The 19,945-nt window shown below is 46.7% G+C and overlaps 1 protein-coding gene across 1 annotated transcript in view; it reads right to left on the bottom strand.

Annotated features, from left to right (window-relative positions):
• LOC134932166 (zinc finger protein 501-like) overlaps positions 1-19,945 on the bottom strand; it is an 81,637-nt gene that overhangs the window by 46,616 nt on the left and 15,076 nt on the right. Inside the window, exons 2-3 of the mRNA XM_063926328.1 lie at positions 2,549-2,679; positions 1,803-1,929 (exon numbers count right to left, since the gene is read on the bottom strand). Of these exons, the coding sequence (XP_063782398.1) occupies positions 1,803-1,929; positions 2,549-2,629 (208 nt within the window). The 5' untranslated portion in view covers positions 2,630-2,679. The remainder of the gene's footprint in view (positions 1-1,802; positions 1,930-2,548; positions 2,680-19,945) is intronic.

Raw genomic sequence — 19,945 nt, 5'->3', positions numbered from 1 at the left:
GACCAGTGAGTGGATGAGGGTCTTAGTAGCATCCTGGGTGAGAAAGGGTCTGATCCTGGAGATGTTTTTGAGATGGAAATGACAGGTTTGTGAGAGGTACTGAATGTGTGGTTTGAAGGAGAGGGAGGAGTCAAGGATTACTCAAAGACAACGCACTTGGGGGCTTGAGGAAATAGCTCTGTTCACATATTATACTGCTCTAGGCAATTACTAGTCAGGGAAGGCTTACATATATAACTGCAAAATGTTCCAAAGGGAGTCTCGGAACTACAGAAACTGCATTATAACAGGTCTCAACAAATGCCAGTTGCTAGGTCACCACAGCAAACAGGATTTTGACCTGGCACATGGATTTTACTGTGGTCGGAGGAAGCAGCCCCAGAAAACCTAGGGGGAAATCCAATTGACGGTGGGAAATTTATAAAACTCGGGAGTACTACGGGGAAGCACACCATGCACTCGGGGGTGCACACCATGCACTCGGGGGGCACTATGGAGTAGCACGCTATAGTAACATAGTAATTGAGGTTGAAAAGAGGCAAAATTCCCATCGCGTTCAACCTGTATTTTGTATTAAGTTGAGTTGATTTTACTGTACTGCTGAAGAATGTTTTATGACTAGTTAACAGCTACAAATCATGTTACACCCGGATTAACAACGTCAGTATTTTAAAATGTTGTAACCTTGGATATCTTTTCAATCAGAAATTCATCCAATCCCGTTTTAAATGCATTTACAGAGTCCACCATTACCACCTTCCCTGGCAAGGAATTCCAAATCCTTGTTGCCGTAACAGTGAAGAACCCTTTCCTCCATTGCATACAGAATTTTCTCTCCTCCAGCCTCAGCGAGTGCCCACGTCTTAAACAGAGTTCTTTTAATAAATAATTCCTCTGATAACTCTTTGTAGTGCCCCTTTACATATTTGAAGACATTAATAATGTCTCCTCTTTTCCAATGTATACATATTCAACCTAGTAAGCCTTTCCTCATAATCCAGTCGCTCTAGCCCTTTAATCAATTTAGTAGCTCGCCTCTGAACACTTTCGAGTACACAGATATCTTTTTTATACAGTGGTACCCAAAACTGAACACAATATTCCAGGTGCGGACGTACCAATGATTTGTACAGGATTACATCCTCGTCCCTGGTCTCAATTCCCCGTTTTATGCCCGCTAGCACCTTACTTGCCTTCTTTACTGCGCTTTGACATTGTATACGGTTACTAAGCTTATTATCAAGGAGTACCCCCAAATCTTTTTCCAAAACTGTTACCCCTAGTCTTTCCCCGTTTATATGTAGGATGCAAGTTTATTTTTAGTCCCGAAATGCATAACCTTGCATTTTTCTATATTGAACCTCATTCTCCATTTAGACGCCCAGATTTCAAGTTTAGATAAATCATTCTGCAGAGACTCCACATCTATTTCTGAATTAATTACCCTACACAGTTTAGTATTATCTATAGTATGCACTATGGAGCGGCACACCATGCACTCGGAGGCACTTTGGTGGTACATACTATGAATTTTGGGCCTTAGTGTGTGGCAGACTATGAACTAGGTGTAAGAGATGGGCATGTGGCGGGGTCTGGTGATGTGGAGGGGGTGGGGGGGGGTCTTATGGGCATTAAAGGAGCATGTTTGGTGTTCTACAGAAGTTATCATATACAGTATTTTGGTAGGGGACGATGGTTCCTAAACTTTTAAGCTGGCTCAGATATTTTTGAAAAATTTGTTGAGATCTGCTTTATAGGTTTATGAAATGGATTGGTTTAGAATATACAAATCACACACTTACCAAGTGACCTGAGAGCATGGTAGTTTTCTAGCATAACATTCTTGTAGAGATTCTTCTGCTCTTCATCTAAACAGCTCCATTCCTCCTCAGAGAAGTAGATGGCCACATCTTCAAACTGCATTGGTTCCTGAAACACAGAACTGAATATTGGTACCGTTTTCCTGACAAAGGGGGTGAGATTCAGACCTGACCGCTGGGCTGCTAATTTTGCTGTCCTGTGATCAGATAGTTGGCGCCCAAGGGGCAGTGTAAATTCGTCCGTGCAAGTGTACGATCGCATGTGTACGCTGTGTGAAAATGTCCCTCAGTTAGCGGACAGCTGCAAGTCCGTTCGCACCACACTCACCACTGAATGATTTTACCAGTGTGTGCAGTCTGTGCGCAGCCCAAGACTTACTCCTACAGTGCGATGAGAACAGGCTGAGCCGACGTCGCACACCCTCCCAGAAAACGCTTGAGAATGCCTGTATTTTCCCTGCCACTTCCAGAAAACGGTCAGTTACCACCCACAAACACCCTCTTCCTGTCAATCAGCTTGCGAATGGCTCTGTGATCAAAATTTTCACACCAGCCTGTCTCTGTTCGGTGATGCCTGTTGTTTGGCAACGCGTGTGCGCATTGCGGTGCATGCGCAGTCTGTCGATAATTGCACGCTAAAACACACAGCAGGGTCAGGTCTGAATTCGGGCCCAAAAATCTGCAAACAGCTGCTTTCACACAAAAGGCTCCATCTTTTCATGTCTCACCTTTAAGGACTTTTTTGTTCTGTAGGTTTTTGCCTGTTTACATTTTCTGGCAGATGTTCTCTCAGATTCCTGCCCAGTCATGTCAGGAAAATGGTGTCAAATTCTTTCAAAAATGAAAACATAAGAAATTGCTGTGCCATAAAAAAAAAAAAAAAAAAGAAGTATTAGTTACATCTCATATTCCCAATTTATTCCAACCTTATTAAATAGACAGCATGAAATAAGATCACAGCCACACAGGCTTCTATTGGCACTGTTGAATTAATGAAAACGCATCCTCGCCTCTGGCTGACGGAATTTCCCCCAAAAAAATATTTACACTGCGGCTTAATAAACATAACAATGCTAAATAGCTTCAGGAATATTTATAGACAGCAAAGGGGGTAACAATAACAATCACTGCTACAGTACGGTGTTGTTAGGTTCAGTATATATACACATGTTTAAGTCACCATTGTTAGAATGTTGACAGTATTTTGTAGTCATTCTGTCCCTAACCCTACTGGCAGCCCTAAACCTCATGAAAATGTTTCTACAGGTATTGACATTAATGTCAACATTTTAACCATGTTGACATCATCATTGCCGACCCTTACCTTCTTCTGTTGACATCCTGCGAATGATGACATAGTCACCGGAGACATGGTGACTGCATATCATGCTATCTGGTTATAAAGTTTATGTTCAGATTCAGACAGAGTGTAGGTCTCTCAACAACATCACAAAGTTCAGTACTAAGCCATCTAGCATTTTTACCTTTGCCTAATATAGCTACATAAACAACAAGAGATGACCTATGGGGCCCGATTCAGAGGTAAATGGAGGTGAGATATCAGAAGCAAGCACCCAATGTTTCTACGGCAGGGTCCACAGGTTATCCACAGGATAACAATGTGATATGATGGAGCGACAGCGGATTGGCACCAAACGATCAAAAGCTTTCTGGCCTCCCAGGATGCAACGGACCCGTCCATATATCCCACCCACTGGCTCAGGCAAATCAGTTTTTTGTTTGGTGTGGCAGGAGCCGGACCATGGTCAGAGGGCTGCTGTATTTTTTTTTAGCACCCCTAAGCTTTCTTATGTTATTTTTATAGTCTTACTAAATTTTTGAATGATCTTTCTAAACAGCGTCTTATATGCTTAGAAAGACAGTTGTGACAACACTTACCCACGAGTACAGTACTGTTTCAGCGGCGTCTGTGTCGGATATACTAACAGGTCCAGCAGACGTTACCAGGCTGTGGCCGGAGCACGGAGAGAAGGTAAGGCATCGGTTCCGCTTGGTAGATGGAATACGGACACAGCCGCACTGTATTGGGAGGAGACTACCAAACAGTAGCTGACGCGGCTGCCACCGCGGGTGCACCAGCGCTAGGCCTTAGGCACCAGGAATAGCATGAGGCCGCGATCCCTAGGGTTGATGTCAGCAGGGGGAGTCAGACGCTATCCTGGGCGCTTCTCCCCCCGGTTCATGACCAATTTCCGCCGAGTCTCCCGCCATGAACTGATTCCAGAGGGGACTCGGTCGCAGCATAGGTCACTGCGTCGGTGTTCACTGAGCGCTACCATGAGAGATCCGGTCGCAGCATAGGCGGCTGTGTGACCACTGCGTCTGTGTTCACTGAACGTTACCGTGAGAAGACTCGGTCACAGCATAGGCGGCTATGTGACCGGTGCGTCTGTGTTCACTATAGGTTCCTGGAGCGGCAGTGTACACTAGTAGCGTCTGGATCCACTCAGCGTTCGCTAACGTATTGATCGATCACTGGAAGCGAGGTAAGTCTCCCTGTATCCCACTCTACTGAGTACAGGCTATACAGCACTAAGGGGGTAATTCCAAGTTGATCGCAGCAGGATTTTTGTTAGCAATTGGGCAAAACCATGTGCACTGCAGGGGAGGCAGATATAACATGTGCAGAGAGAGGTAGATTTGGGTGGGGTGTGTTCAATCTGCAATCTAATTTGCAGTGTAAAAATAAAGCAGCCAGTATTTACCCTGCAGAGAAATAAAATAACCCACCCAAATCTAACTCTCTCTGCACATGTTATATCTGCCTCCCCTGCAGTGCACATGGTTTTGCCCAATTGCTATCAAAAATCCTGCTGCGATTAACTTGGAATTACCCCCTAAATTTCTATCTACTTTTTCAGTATGAATAGTTAAGGTAAGTGCCTATTGCATATGAGTCTTTTACTGTGGTTTTCTTCGCATTGCGTCTGAATACGTTAGATCTGTTTATACAGGATTCAGTAAAAAAAAGTGTTTGTAGTTGATGATGTGCTCATATGACTAATATATAACGTGACTGACTGCTATTGTGATTGCTGACTTTAATATATGTTTGTCAGTTGTTTCTTCTGATCCTCAATGCTGGTGCATGGGTAGGGTCAAATTGATATAGAAGGTTAAAGTGATTACAGTCACAAATTGTGTAGTACACTGTGAAAGTGCTGATTATTTATCATGTCTAAGAGCGGCAAATGTGATGAATTTACACTTACAGCAACACTCATATTATGTTTGTCTTGCAAAACTGTATTATCCTCTCAGGATCTGGTACAGGATGGTTTATGTGCAAATTGTTTTGCTTTTCAGCAGAATACAAGGCAGATCCCTGTACAACATCAGGTACACATGGATCCACCTTGGGCTATGTTTGCACAGACTTTGTCCAGTATAGCTGAACGAATAATTTCTACAGCTTCTGTACCAGGAGTAGGGTACCCATACATTCAGCTCCCTACCTACGATATATCATTTCCCCCTGCAGCATCTCAAATGAAACAAGCTGATAAACCGATGGTAAGTTTCACCTTCACTTTCACAGGCTCTACATGACGATTCATCGGAAGATGAAAGCTCAGTTTACTCTATTTCGACATACGAAGAGGAGGAAGGTGGTCTCAGTTCAGTGGATACAGCTAAATGAATTAGAGCAATGAAGGCCATTCTGTCCTTAGAAAATTCAGCAGTGCCTGTGTTAAAAACCAAGGCACCTGTGTTCAAACGTCCCAAAACAGTTAAGACTGAGTTTCCAGGGTCAGACCAGCTGATGGAAATCATGGAAGAGGCTTGGGCAACACCCAATAAAAAATATAGAATTCCCAAAAAATGGGATTCCAATTATCTTTTTCCAGTTGGGGACTGTCTAAAAAGGGAGGTGGCTCCTACAGTATATATGCATGTGATTCGATTAGTGCGAAAAGCTATATTGCCTTTGCCGTCAACATCATTAAATGATGTCAAGGATAGGAGAGTGGATGGTTTTCTAAAAACCATATTTTTCCTGTCTGGGGCAGTCATAAAGCCAGCCATGGCTTCAGCTTGGATGGCAAAGGCAGTGGCTGCCTGGGCTGATGCATTGGAAGGTGATTTTTCATCAGCATCTAGAGAGCAAAAATCCTATATAGCCCATATTAAACAGGCTGCAGTGTTCTTGGAAGAAGCTGCATTAGATATGGGTACTATTGCTTCTAGAGCATCAGCCTCAACAATAGCTGCTCGCAGAGCAGTTTGGTTACGTACGTGGAAAGCCGATTCAGAATCTAAGAAGGTTTTGGAATCTTTGCCTTTTTCTGGAAATATTCAGTTTGGTAAAGAATTGACAGATATTCTGGAGTCAGAAGCAGACTCCAAGAAGGTCAAGTTTCCTTCCACACATAACCCCAAACCTAGGGGTTCCGTTTTCCGGCCCTTTCGGTCTCAAGAAAAAGCAAAGGGAAAAAGTGATTATGAGCAGCCCCAATACATTAAGTTTGGTAAGTCAAAAAAGCACTGGGCTACCAGAGGGCCAGCTTCCAAACCAGAAGAGAAGCCATCAGCCTGATGGTGCAGGCCTCCTCCTGGGGGACCCCAGGGTAGGGGGCCGTTTACTTCAGTTTGCACAGATCTGGCGGCAGTCTACAACAGATGCCTGGGTGCAAGAAGCGGTATCTCTAGGTTATGTTTTTCCCTTCAAGAAACATCCTCTTTTGCACCAGCCCGTCTCGGGTAGAGACGAAGGCCAGGGCTTTGCAAGAAGCAGTTCAGAAATTGCTTCAGTCAGGAGTAATCATTCCAGTACCCCCTGCACAACGGGGACAGGGTTTTTACTCCAACCTATTTTTGGTTCAGAAGCCAAATGGGTCATTTCGGCCCATCCTCAATCTCAAAATGCTAAACAAATATATTCGGGTACAGAGGTTCCACATGGAAACGTTACGCTCCATAGTTTTGGCCATGGAACCGGGGGATTATATGGTAACCCTGGATATTCAGGATGCTTACCTACATGTTCCTATAGCACTGTCCCATCAGTGTTATCTCAGGTTCGCTATCCTCCAGCAGCATTTCCAATTCCAGGCCCTACCCTTTGGGTTAGCCACAGCCCCCAGAGTATTTACCAAGATTATGGTGGTTATGGCAGCTTATCTCCGCAAGCAGGGGATAAGAATTTTTCCATACCTCGATGACCTTTTAATCCTGGCACAATCACAGGAATTGCTCCTGTGCCATCTGCAACAGACAATAACATGTCTGCACGGGTGGCTCATAAACTGGGAAAAATCATCTCTGGTGCCGTCACAACGGATGACTCACTCGGGGGCTGTACTGGATTCAGGTCTGCAGAAAGTATTTTTACCTCAGAACAAGATATCCAAAGTACAGTCAAGGATTCAGGACTTGTTACACAGTCAAACGATATCCATTCATGCAGCAATGCGAGTGATGGGTTTGATGGTGTCAACATTCGACATGGTGGAGTATGCACAATTCCAGTCAAGACCCCTGCAGAGTCTGATTCTGGCCAGATGGAATGGAATACAACAGACAATAAAGAAATTGACAATGGTACTCTCAGTAAAAATGAGAAAGTCATTAGCCTGGTGGCTACAGACATCTAGACAAGGGGAGACCCTTTTGGATATCAGATTGGGAGATCCTGATAACAGATGCCAGTCTTCAGGGCTGGGGAGCAGGGACAATGGACCAGAGAAGAAAGTTGCCTGCCAATAAACCTGTTAGAACTTCGGGCCATATACATGGCCCTGATTCAGGCAAAGGACATTCTTCAAGGAAAACCAGTCCAGATCGACGGCAGTAGTGTACCTCAACCATCAGGGAGGAACTTGCAGCCAAAAAGCAATGAAGGAGGTAAGTCACATACTAAAGTGGGCAGAACTCCATCTTCCAGCCTTGTCCGCAATGTTCGTTCCGGAAGTCCAAAACTGGGAAGCGGACTCTTCTCAATCGACACACCATTCAAGCAAGCGAATGGGTGCTACACCCGGAAGTCTTTCAGACTTTAGTAGACAAATGGGGGTTGCCAGAAATAGATCTCATGGCATCCCGTCTGAACAACAAAGTGCCCGCATACGGGTCAAGAACAATCTTGCGATCTTTGTTGACGCCTTGTCGGTGAGATGGGACTTTCAGCTGGCTTATCTGTTTCCTCCGATCGCCCTATTACCCAGGGTGGTGAGGAAAATAAAGCAAGCAAAGGGTGCCGTGATTCTAATAGCTCAGCTTGGCCCAGAAGGCATTGGTACACAGATCTGCAGGGAATGTCGATGGATGCTCCAGTTCTGCTCCCTCAACGTCCAGATCTACTGACGCAGGGTCCCTGTTATCACAGACATCTGGATTGACTGTCCTTGACGGCGTGGCTCTTGAAACCTCTATCCTAAAGTCAAAAGGATTCTCTAAACAGGTAATTCAAACAATGCTCAGAGCAAGGAAACCCTCCACAGCTCGTATGTAACACAGAATATGGCAAGCCTGTATTCATTGGTGCAGTGAAGGAGGTATGGACCGAAATCTTTTAGAGTTTTCAGGGTCTTAGCATTCCTTCAGGCAGGAATGGATAAAGGTTTGAAGGTGGCTTCCTTGAGAGTGCAGGTATCGGCATTGACTGTATGGTTCCAAAAGAAAATTGCCAATTTACAGGATGTGCGTATTTTTTTCCAGGGAATGCTGCGCATTCAACCTCCCTTTGTTCTGCCTACAGTACCATGGAACTTAGGTTTAGTCCTGAAAGCCCTTCAAGTTGCCCCATTTGAACCACTTAAGGTGGATTTTAAATGGTTGACAGCAAAAGTACTCATTCTACTGACTATGGCAACAGCTAGAAGAGTATCAGATTTTGGAGCGCTGTCATGTCGTTCCCCATTCCTGATTTTTTTATCCAGATAAAGCAGTTCTCAGAACTAGGTCTGGGTATCTTCCGAAGGTGGTCTCTAAATTCCACCTTAATGAAGAAATTGTAGTCCCGGCTTTTCAGGTATCGGGACTTTCTGCGGGAGATGCGTCGATGGACGTAGTCCGGACATTAAGGATGTACGTGGATCGTACTAGTGCCATCAGAAAGACAGATTCTCTCTTCATTCTCTACGGATTTCACAAGAGAGGATGGCCTGCTATGAAACAGACGCTGGCAAGATGGCTTCAAATGACGATTTCAGAAGCATATTCTCAAGCTGATATCCCTGTTCCGGCTAATGTCTCTGCTCACTGTCCTCGTAAGGTAGGTCCTTCATGGGCAGCACAACATGGTGCTTCGGCACAACAGATATGTAAGGCAGGCACATGGTCTTACATTAACACATTCATTAGACATTATGCCTTGGATACTTTTGCCTCTCATGACGCTGAATTCGGGCGTAAGATTTTCCTGTCTAATCAGGAGCGTCCCCACCACTAAATTGCTTTGGGAAATCCCATTGTTATCCTGTGGATAACCTGTGTACCCTGCCGGAAAAATATACGTTACGGTAAGAACTTACCGTGGATAACGGTATTTCTCCGAAGTCCACAGGTTCCACAGGGATCCCACCCTGACGCAAATGATTTGAGGATCCTTCTACTTACTAACCTCTTCCTTCTTGTATGGAAGGGTGTGCATGTGTGTTCTTCTCGCCTGATTAGGGCTCTACACGATGCTCCTGACTTGTGCTTTGGAATACAACTGATTTGCCTGAGCCAGTGGGCAGGATATATGGACAGGCCCGTTGCATCCTGGGAGGCCAGAAAGCTTTTGATTGTTTGGTGCCAATCCGCTGTCGCTCCATCATATCCCATTGTTATCCTGTGGAACCTGTGGACTTAGGAGACATACCGTTATCCACGGTAAATTCTTACCATAACGTATATTATTCCTCTGTGCATGTATCTAGGACGGTTCCAGTATGAATGGTCGACAATGTTAAGGTCGACAGTCATATGGTCGACCGCTATTGGTCGACATGGAAAATGGCCGACACGTGAAATGGTCGACATACGAAAGGTCGACACATGGAAAGGTCGACACGTGGATTTTTGTACTGTTTTTTTGTGTAATTTTTTTTCCATGACAAGGAACCCCAATTAGTGTACCGCGTCCCCTTGCATGGCTCGCTTCGCTCAACTAAGCGAATCCCAATCCGTAGTCCACGAATTCCCAATCGTAGTCCACGTGGATGGTAATGTATGAAAAAGTTAAAAATATATTTAAAAAAAAAAAAGCCATGTCGACCTTTTCATGTGTTGACCTTTCATGTGTTGACCATGTCAATGTCGACCAATAGTGGTCGACCTTAACATTGTCGACCATCTGAATGGATACAGTACGGATGGTGTAATGGTTAGCATTAGTGCCTCAAAGCACTGAGGTCATGGGTTTGATTCCCACCATGGCTCTATTTGTGCGGAGTTTGTATATTCTCCCCGTACTTGCGTGGGTTTCCTCCGGGGACTCCGGTTTCCTCCCACAATCCAAAAATATACTGGTAGGTTAATTGGCTCCCAACAAAAAAATAAGAATTTACTCACCGGTAATTCTATTTCTCGTAGTCCGTAGTGGATGCTGGGGACTCCGTCAGGACCATGGGGAATAGCGGCTCCGCAGGAGACAGGGCACAAAATTTAAAAGTTTGACCACTAGGTGGTGTGTACTGGCTCCTCCCCCTATGACCCTCCTCCAAGCCTCAGTTAGGATACTGTGCCCGGACGAGCGTACACAATAAGGAAGGATTTTGAATCCCGGGTAAGACTCATACCAGCCACACCAATCACACCGTACAACTTGTGATCTGAACCCAGTTAACAGTATGATAACGTAGGAGCCTCTGAAAAGATGGCTCACAACAATAAACAACCCGATTTTTTTGTAACAATAACTATGTACAAGTATTGCAGACAATCCGCACTTGGGATGGGCGCCCAGCATCCACTACGGACTACGAGAAATAGAATTACCGGTGAGTAAATTCTTATTTTCTCTGACGTCCTAGTGGATGCTGGGGACTCCGTCAGGACCATGGGGATTATACCAAAGCTCCCAAACGGGCGGGAGAGTGCGGATGACTCTGCAGCACCGAATGAGAGAACTCCAGGTCCTCCTTAGCCAGGGTATCAAATTTGTAGAATTTTACAAACGTGTTCTCCCCTGACCACGTAGCTGCTCGGCAGAGTTGTAATGCCGAGACCCCTCGGGCAGCCGCCCAAGATGAGCCCACCTTCCTTGTGGAGTGGGCATTGACAGATTTAGGCTGTGGCAGGCCTGCCACAGAATGTGCCAGTTGAATTGTGCTACAAATCCAACGAGCAATCGTCTGCTTAGAAGCAGGAGCACCCAGCTTGTTGGGTGCATACAGTATAAACAGCGAGTCAGATTTTCTGACTCCAGCCGTCCTTGAAATATATATTTTCAATGCTCTGACAACGTCCAGCAACTTGGAATCCTCCAAATCGCTAGTAGCCGCAGGCACCACAATAGGCTGGTTCAGGTGAAACGCTGATACCACCTTAGGCAGAAAATGAGGACGCGTCCTCAATTCTGCCCTGTCCGAATGGAAAATCAGATATGGGCTTTTATACGATAAAGCCGCCAATTCCGACACTCTCCTGGCTGAAGCCAGGGCCAGTAGCATGGTTACTTTCCATGTAAGATATTTCAAATCTACCGATTTGAGTGGCTCAAACCAATGGGATTTGAGAAAATCCAAAACTACATTGAGATCCCACGGTGCCACTGGGGGCACAACCGGGGGCTGTATATATAGTACTCCTTTTACAAAAGTCTGGACTTCAGGAACTGAAGCCAATTCTTTCTGGAAGAAAATCGACAGGGCCGAAATTTGAACCTTAATGGACCCTAATTTGAGGCCCATAGATAATCCTGTTTGCAGGAAATGTAGGAATCGACCCAGTTGAAATTCCTCTGTCTGGGCCTTCCTGGCCTCACACCATGCAACATATTTTCTCCAAATGCGGTGATAATGTTGTGCAGTCACCTCCTTCCTGGCTTTGACCAGGGTAGGGATGACCTCTTCCGGAATGCCTTTTTCCCTTAGGATCCGGCGTTCAACCGCCATGCCGTCAAACGCAGCCGCGGTAAGTCTTGGAATAGACACGGTCCCTGCTGAAGCAGATCCCTTCTTAGAGGTAGAGGCCACGGATCTTCCGTGAGCATCTCCTGAAGTTCCGGGTACCAAGTCCTTCTTGGCCAGTCCGGAGCCACTAGTATCGTTCTTACTCCCCTTTGCCGTATAATTCTCAGTACCTTGGGTATGAGAGGCAGAGGAGGAAACACATACACTGACTGGTACACCCATGGTGTTACCAGAGCGTCCACAGCTATTGCCTGAGGGTCTCTTGACCTGGCGCAATACCTGTCCAGTTTTTTGTTGAGGCGGGACGCCATCATGTCCACCATTGGTCTTTCCCAATGGACTACAATCATGTGGAAGACTTCTGGATGAAGTCCCCACTCTCCCGGGTGAAGATCGTGTCTGACCACACGCCCTGGAAGTTTCTTCCTTGTGTGACCGCTCCCCAGCCTCTCAGGCTGGCATCCGTGGTCACTAGGACCCAGTTCTGTATGCCGAATCTGCGGCCCTCTAACAGATGAGCACTCTGCAACCACCATAGCAGAGAGACCCTTGTCCTTGTCGACAATTTTATCCGCTGATGCATCTGCAAATGCGATCCGGACCATTTGTCTAGCAGATCCCACTGAAAAATTCGTGCATGGAATCTGCCGAATGGAATCGCTTCGTAAGAAGCCACCATTTTTCCCAGGACTCTTGTGCATTGATGCACAGACACTGTCCCTGGTTTTAGGAGGTTCCTGACGAGTTCGGATAACTCCCTGGCTTTCTCCTCCGGAAGAAATACCTTTTTCTGAACAGTGTCCAGAATCATCCCTAGGAACAGCAGACGCGTCGTCGGGATCAGTTGGGATTTTGGAAAATTCAGAATCCACCCGTGCTGTTGGAGCACTACTTGAGTTAGTGCTACTCCGACCTCCAGCTGTTCTCTGGATCTTGCCCTTATCAGGAGATCGTCCAAGTAAGGGATAATTAATACGCCTTCTCTTCGAAGAAGGATCATCATTTCGGCCATTACCTTGGTAAAGACCCTGGGTGCCGTGGACAATCCAAACGGCAGCGTCTGAAACTGATAATGACAGTTTTGTACCACGAACCTGAGGTACCCTTGGTGTGAAGGGCAAATTGGGACAAGAAGGTAAGCATCCTTGATGTCCAAGGACACCATAAAATCCCCTTCTTCCAGATTCGCTATCACTGCTCTGAGTGACTCCATCTTGAACTTGAATTTTTGTATGTACAGGTTCAGAGATTTCAGATTTAGAATAGGTCTTACCGAGCCGTCCGGCTTCGGTACCACAAATAGCGTGGAGTAATACCCCTTTCCCTGTTGTAGAAGGGGTACCTTGATTATCACCTGCTGAGAATACAGCTTGTGAATGGCTTCCAATACCGTCGCCCTGTCTGAGGGAGACGTTGGCAAAGCAGATTTTAGGAACCGGCGAGGGGGAGACTTCTCGAATTCCAACCTGTAACCCTGAGATACTACCTGCAGGATCCAGGGGTCCACCTGCGAGTGAGCCCACTGTGCGCTGAAATTCTTGAGGCGACCCCCCACCGCCCCTGAGTCCGCTTGTAAGGTCCCAGCGTCATGCTGAGGCCTTTGCAGAAGCCGGGGAGGACTTCTGCTCCTGGGAAGGGGCTGCTTGCTGCAGTCTCTTACCCTTTCCTTTGCCTCGGGGCAAATATGAATGTCCTTTTGCTCGCTTGTTCTTATAGGAACGAAAGGACTGCGGCTGAAAAGACTGTCTTTTTCTGCTGGGAGGGGACTTGAGGTAAAAAGGTGGACTTCCCGGCTGTTGCCGTGGCTACCAAATCCGATAGACCGACCCCAAATAATTCCTCCCCTTTATACGGCAATACTTCCATATGCCGTTTGGAATCCGCATCGCCTGACCACTGTCGTGTCCATAGACTTCTTCTGGCAGATATGGACATCGCACTTACTCTTGATGCCAGAGTGCAGATATCCCTCTGTGCATCTCGCATATAAAGGAATGCATCCTTTAATTGCTCTATAGTCAATAAAATACTGTCCCTATCCAGGGTATCAATATTTTCAGTCAGGGAATCCGACCAAGCCACCCCAGCACTGTACATCCAGGCTGAGGCGATTGCTGGTCGCAGTATAACACCAGTATGTGTGTATATACTTTTTAGAGTATTTTCCAGCCTCCTATCAGCTGGATCCTTGAGGGCGGCCGTATCAGGAGACGGTAACGCCACTTGTTTGGATAAACGTGTGAGCGCCTTGTCCACCCTAGGGGGTGTTTCCCAGCGCGCCCTAACCTCTGGCGGGAAAGGGTATAACGCCAATAACTTCTTTGAAATTAGCAGTTTTTTATCAGGGGTAACCCACGCTTCATCACACACGTCATTCAATTCCTCTGATTCAGGAAAAACTACAGGTAGTTTTTTCAGACCCCACATAATACCCCTTTTTGTGGTACTTGCAGTATCAGAGATATGCAAAGCCTCCTTCATTGCCGTGATCATATAACGTGTGGCCCTACTGGAAAATACGTTCGTTTCTTCACCGTCGACACTAGATTCGGTGTCCGTGTCTGGGTCTGTGTCGACCGACTGAGGCAAAGGGCGTTTTACAGCCCCTGACGGTGTTTGAGACGCCTGTACAGGTACTAACTGGTTTGCCGGTCGTCTCATGTCGTCAACCGACTTTTGCAGCGTGCTGACATTATCACGTAATTCCATAAACAAAGCCATCCATTCCGGTGTCGACTCCCTAGGGGGTGACATCACCATTACCGGCAATTGCTCCGCCTCCACACCAACATCGTCCTCATACATGTCGACACACACGTACCGACACACAGCAGACACACAGGGAATGCTCTTATCGAAGACAGGACCCCACTAGCCCTTTGGGGAGACAGAGGGAGAGTTTGCCAGCACACACCAAAGCGCTATAATTATATAGGAACAACCTTATATAAGTGTTGTTTCCTTATAGCTGCTTAAAATAAGAATTTACTTACCGATAATTCTATTTCTCGGAGTCCGTAGTGGATGCTGGGGTTCCTGAAAGGACCATGGGGAATAGCGGCTCCGCAGGAGACAGGGCACAAAAAGTAAAGCTTTAGGATCAGGTGGTGTGCACTGGCTCCTCCCCCTATGACCCTCCTCCAAGCCTCAGTTAGGATACTGTGCCCGGACGAGCGTACACAATAAGGAAGGATTTATGAATCCCGGGTAAGACTCATACCAGCCACACCAATCACACTGTACAACCTGTGATCTGAACCCAGTTAACAGTATGATAACAGCGGAGCCTCTGAAAGATGGCTCACAACAATAATAACCCGATTTTTGTAACTATGTACAAGTATTGCAGATAATCCGCACTTGGGATGGGCGCCCAGCATCCACTACGGACTCCGAGAAATAGAATTATCGGTAAGTAAATTCTTATTTTCTCTATCGTCCTAGTGGATGCTGGGGTTCCTGAAAGGACCATGGGGATTATACCAAAGCTCCCAAACGGGCGGGAGAGTGCGGATGACTCTGCAGCACCGAATGAGAGAACTCCAGGTCCTCCTTAGCCAGGTTATCAAATTTGTAGGATTTTACAAACGTGTTTGCCCCTGACTAAATAGCCGCTCGGCAAAGTTGTAAAGCCGAGACCCCTCGGGCAGCCGCCCAAGATGAGCCCACCTTCCTTGTGGAATGGGCATTTACATATTTTGGCTGTGGCAGGCCTGCCACAGAATGTGCAAGCTGAATTGTATTACACATCCAACTAGCAAAAGTCTGCTTAGAAGCAAGAGCACCCAGTTTGTTGGGTGCATACAGGATAACAGCAAGTCAGTTTTCCTGACTCCAGCCGTCCTGGAACCTATATTTTCAGGGCCCTGACCACATCTAGCAACTTGGAGTCCTCCAAGTCCCTAGTAGGCGCAAGACACCACAATAAGCTGGTTCAGGTGAAACACTGACACCACCTTAGGGAGAGAACTGGGGACGAGTCCGCAGCTCTGTCCTGTCCGAATGGACAAACAGATATGGGCTTTTTTGAGAAAAAAACCACCAATTTGACACTCGCCTGGTCCAGGCCAGGTCCAAGAGCATGTTCACTTTTCATGTGAGATGCTTCAAATCCACAGATTTGACTGGTTTTAAACCAATGTGTTTTGAGGAATCCCAGAACTACGTTGAGATCCCACAGTGCCACTGGAGGCACAAAAGGGGGTTGTATATGCAATACTCCCTTGACAAACTTCTGGACTTCAGGAACTGAAGCCAATTCTTTCTGGAAGAAAAATCGACAGGGCCGAAATTTGAACCTTAATGGACCCCAATTTGAGGCCCATAGACACTCCTGTTTGCAGGAAATGCAGGAATCGACCGAGTTGAAATTTCTTCGTGCGGCCTTCCTGGCCTCACACCACGCAACATATTTTCGCCACATGTGGTGATAATGTTGTGCGGTCACCTCCTTTCTGGCTTTGACCAGGGTAGGAATGACCTCTTCCTGAATGCCTTTTCCCTTAGGATCCGGCGTTCCACCGCCATGCCGTCAAACGCAGCTGCGGTAAGTCTTGGAACAGACATGGTACTTGCTGAAACAAGTCCCTTCTTAGCGGCAGAGGCCATAAGTCCTCTGTGAGCATCTCTTGAAGTTCCGGGTACCAAGTCCTTCTTGGCCAATCCGGAGCCATGAGTATAGTTCTTACTCCTCTACGTCTTATAATTCTCAGTACCTTAGGTATGAAAAGCAGAGGATGGAACACATACACCGACTGGTACACCCACGGTGTTACCAGAACGTCCACAGCTATTGCCTGAGGGTCTCGTAACCTGGCGCAATACCTGTCCCGTTTTTTGTTCAGACGGGACGCCATCATGTCCACCTTTGGTAATTCCCAACGGTTTACAATCATGTGGAAAACTTCCCCATGAAGTTCCCACTCTGCCGGGTGGAGGTCGTGCCTACTGAGGAAGTCTGCTTCCCAGTTTCCATTCCCGGAATGAAACACTGCTGACAGTGCTATCACATGATTTTCCGCCCAGCGAAAAGTCCTTGCAGTTTTTGCCACTGCCCTCCTGCTTCTTGTGCCGCCCTGTCTATTTACGTGGGCGACTGCCGTGATGTTTTATCCCACTGGATCAATACCGGCTGACCTTGAAGCAGAGGTCTTGCTAAGCTTAGAGCATTATAAATTTACCCTTAGCTATATTTATGTGGAGAAAAGTCTCCAGACTTGATCACACTCCCTGGAAATTTTTTCCTTGTGTGACTGCTCCCCAGCCTCTCGGGCTGGCCTCCGTGGTCACCAACATCCAAAACTGAATGCCGAATCTGCGGCCCTCTAGAAGATGAGCACTCTGTAACCACCACAGGAGAGACACCCTTGTCCTTGGATATAGGGTTATCCGCTGATGCATCTGAAGATGCGATCCGGACCATTTGTCCAGCAGATCCCACTGAAAAGTTCTTGCATGAAATCTGCCGACTGGAATTGCTTCGAAGGAAGTCACCATTTTTTTACCATGGCCCTTGTGCAATGATGCACTGATTTTAGGAGGTTCCTGACTAGCTCGGATAACTCCCTGGCTTTCTCTTCCGGGAGAAACACCTTTTTCTGGACTGTGTCCAGAATCATCCCTAAGCACAGGAGACTTGTTGTCGGGATCAGCTGCGATTTTGGAATATTTAGAATCCACCCCTGCTGTTGTAACAGTATCCGAGATAGTGCTACTCCGACCTCCAACTGTTCCCTGGACTTTGCCCTTATCAGGAGATCGTCCAAGTAAGGGATAATTAAGACGCCTTTTCTTCGAAGAAGAACCATCATTTCGGCCATTACCTTGGTAAAGACCCGGGGTGCCGTGGACAATCCAAACGGCAGCGTCTGAAACTGATAGTGACAGTTCTGTACCACGAACCTGAGGTACCCTTAGTGATAAGGGCAAATTTGGGACATGGAGGTAAGCATCCCTGATGTCTCGGGACACCATATAGTCCCCTTCTTCCCGGTTCGTTATCACTGCTCTGAGTGACTCCATCTTGATTTGAACCTTTGTAAATGTTCAAATTTTTTTAGATTTAGAATAGGTCTCACCTAGCCTTCTGGCTTCAGTACCACAATATAGTGTGGAATAATACCCCTTTTCTTGTTGTAGGAGGGGTAATTTAATTATCACCTGCTGGGAATACAGCTCGTGAATTGTTTCCCATACTGCCTCCTTGTCGGAGGGAGACCTTGGTAAAGCAGACTTCAGGAGCCTGCGCAGGGGAAACGTCTCGACATTCCAATCTGTACCCCTGGGATACTACTTGTAGGATCCAGGGATCCTGTACGGTCTCAGCGTCATGCTGAGAGCTTGTCAGAAGCGGTGGAACGCTTCTGTTCCTGGGAATGGGCTGCCTGCTGCAGTCTTCTTCCCTTTCCTCTATCCCTGGGCAGATATGACTCTTATAGGGACGAAAGGACTGAAGCTGAAAAGACGGTGTCTTTTTCTGCAGAGATGTGACTTAGGGTAAAAAACGGTGGATTTTCCAGCAGTTGCCGTGGCCACCAGGTCCGATGGACCGACCCCAAATAACTCCTCTTCCTTTATACGGCAATACACCTTTGTGCCGTTTGGAATCTGCATCACCTGACCACTGTCGTGTCCATAAACATCTTCTGGCAGATATGGACATCGCACTTACTCTTGATGCCAGAGTGCAAATATCCCTCTGTGCATCTCGCATATATAGAAATGCATCCTTTAAATGTTCTATAGTCAATAAAATACTGTCCCTGTCAAGGGTATCAATATTTTTAGTCAGGGAATCCGACCAAGCCACCCCAGCTCTGCACATCCAGGCTGAGGCGATCGCTGGTCGCAGTATAACACCAGTATGTGTGTATATACTTTATATGATATTTTCCAGCCTCCTGTCAGCTGGCTCCTTGAGGACGGCCCTATCTATAGACGGTACCGCCACTTGTTCTGATAAGCGTGTGAGCGCCTTATCCACCCTAAGGGGTGTTTCCCAACGCGCCCTAACTTCTGGCGGGAAAGGGTATACCGCCCATATTTTCTATCGGGGGGAACCCACGCATCATCACACACTTCATTTAATTTATCTGATTCAGGAAAAACTACGGTAGTTTTTTCACATCCCACATAATACCCTCTTTTGTGGTACTTGTAGTATCAGAAATATGTAACACCTCCTTCATTGCCCTTAACGTGTGGCCCTAATAAGGAATACGTTTGTTTATTCACCGTCGACACTGGATTCAGTGTCCCTGTCTGTGTCTGTGTCGACCGACTAAAGTAAACGGGCGTTTTAAAACCCCTGACGGTGTTTTTGAGACGTCTGGACCGGTACTAATTGTTTGTCGGCCGTCTCATGTCGTCAACCGACCTTGCCGCGTGTTGACATTATCACGTAATTCCCTAAATAAGCCATCCATTCCGGTGTCGACTCCCTAGAGAGTGACATCACCATTACAGGCAATTGCTCCGCCTCCTCACCAACATCGTCCTCATACATGTCGACACACACGTACCGACACACAGCACACACACAGGGAATGCTCTGATAGAGGACAGGACCTACTAGCCCTTTGGAGAGACAGAGGGAGAGTTTGCCAGCACACACCAAAAACGCTATAATTATATAGGGACAACCTTATATAAGTGTTTTCCCTTATAGCATCTTTTTTATATATTTCTAACGCCAAATTAGTGCCCCCCCTCTCTGTTTTAACCCTGTTTCTGTAGTGCAGTGCAGGGGAGAGCCTGGGAGCCTTCCCTCCAGCCTTTCTGTGAGGGAAAATGGCGCTGTGTGCTGAGGAGATAGGCCCCGCCCCTTTTTCGGCGGCCTCGTCTCCCGCTCTTAACGGATTCTGGCAGGGGTTAAATATCTCCATATAGCCCCCGGAGGCTATATGTGAGGTATTTTTAGCCAAAAATAGGTTTTCATTGCCTCCCAGGGCGCCCCCCTTCCAGCGCCCTGCACCCTCAGTGACTGCCGTGTGAAGTGTGCTGAGAGGAAATGGCGCACAGCTGCAGTGCTGTGCGCTACCTTAAGAA

Source organism: Pseudophryne corroboree, chromosome 6 (genome assembly GCF_028390025.1).
Source record: "Pseudophryne corroboree isolate aPseCor3 chromosome 6, aPseCor3.hap2, whole genome shotgun sequence".
In the NCBI taxonomy this organism is placed as follows: Eukaryota; Metazoa; Chordata; class Amphibia; order Anura; family Myobatrachidae; genus Pseudophryne; species Pseudophryne corroboree.
The sequence above is the reverse complement of the archived record's forward strand: the minus strand, read 5'-3'. Positions and strand labels throughout refer to the sequence as shown.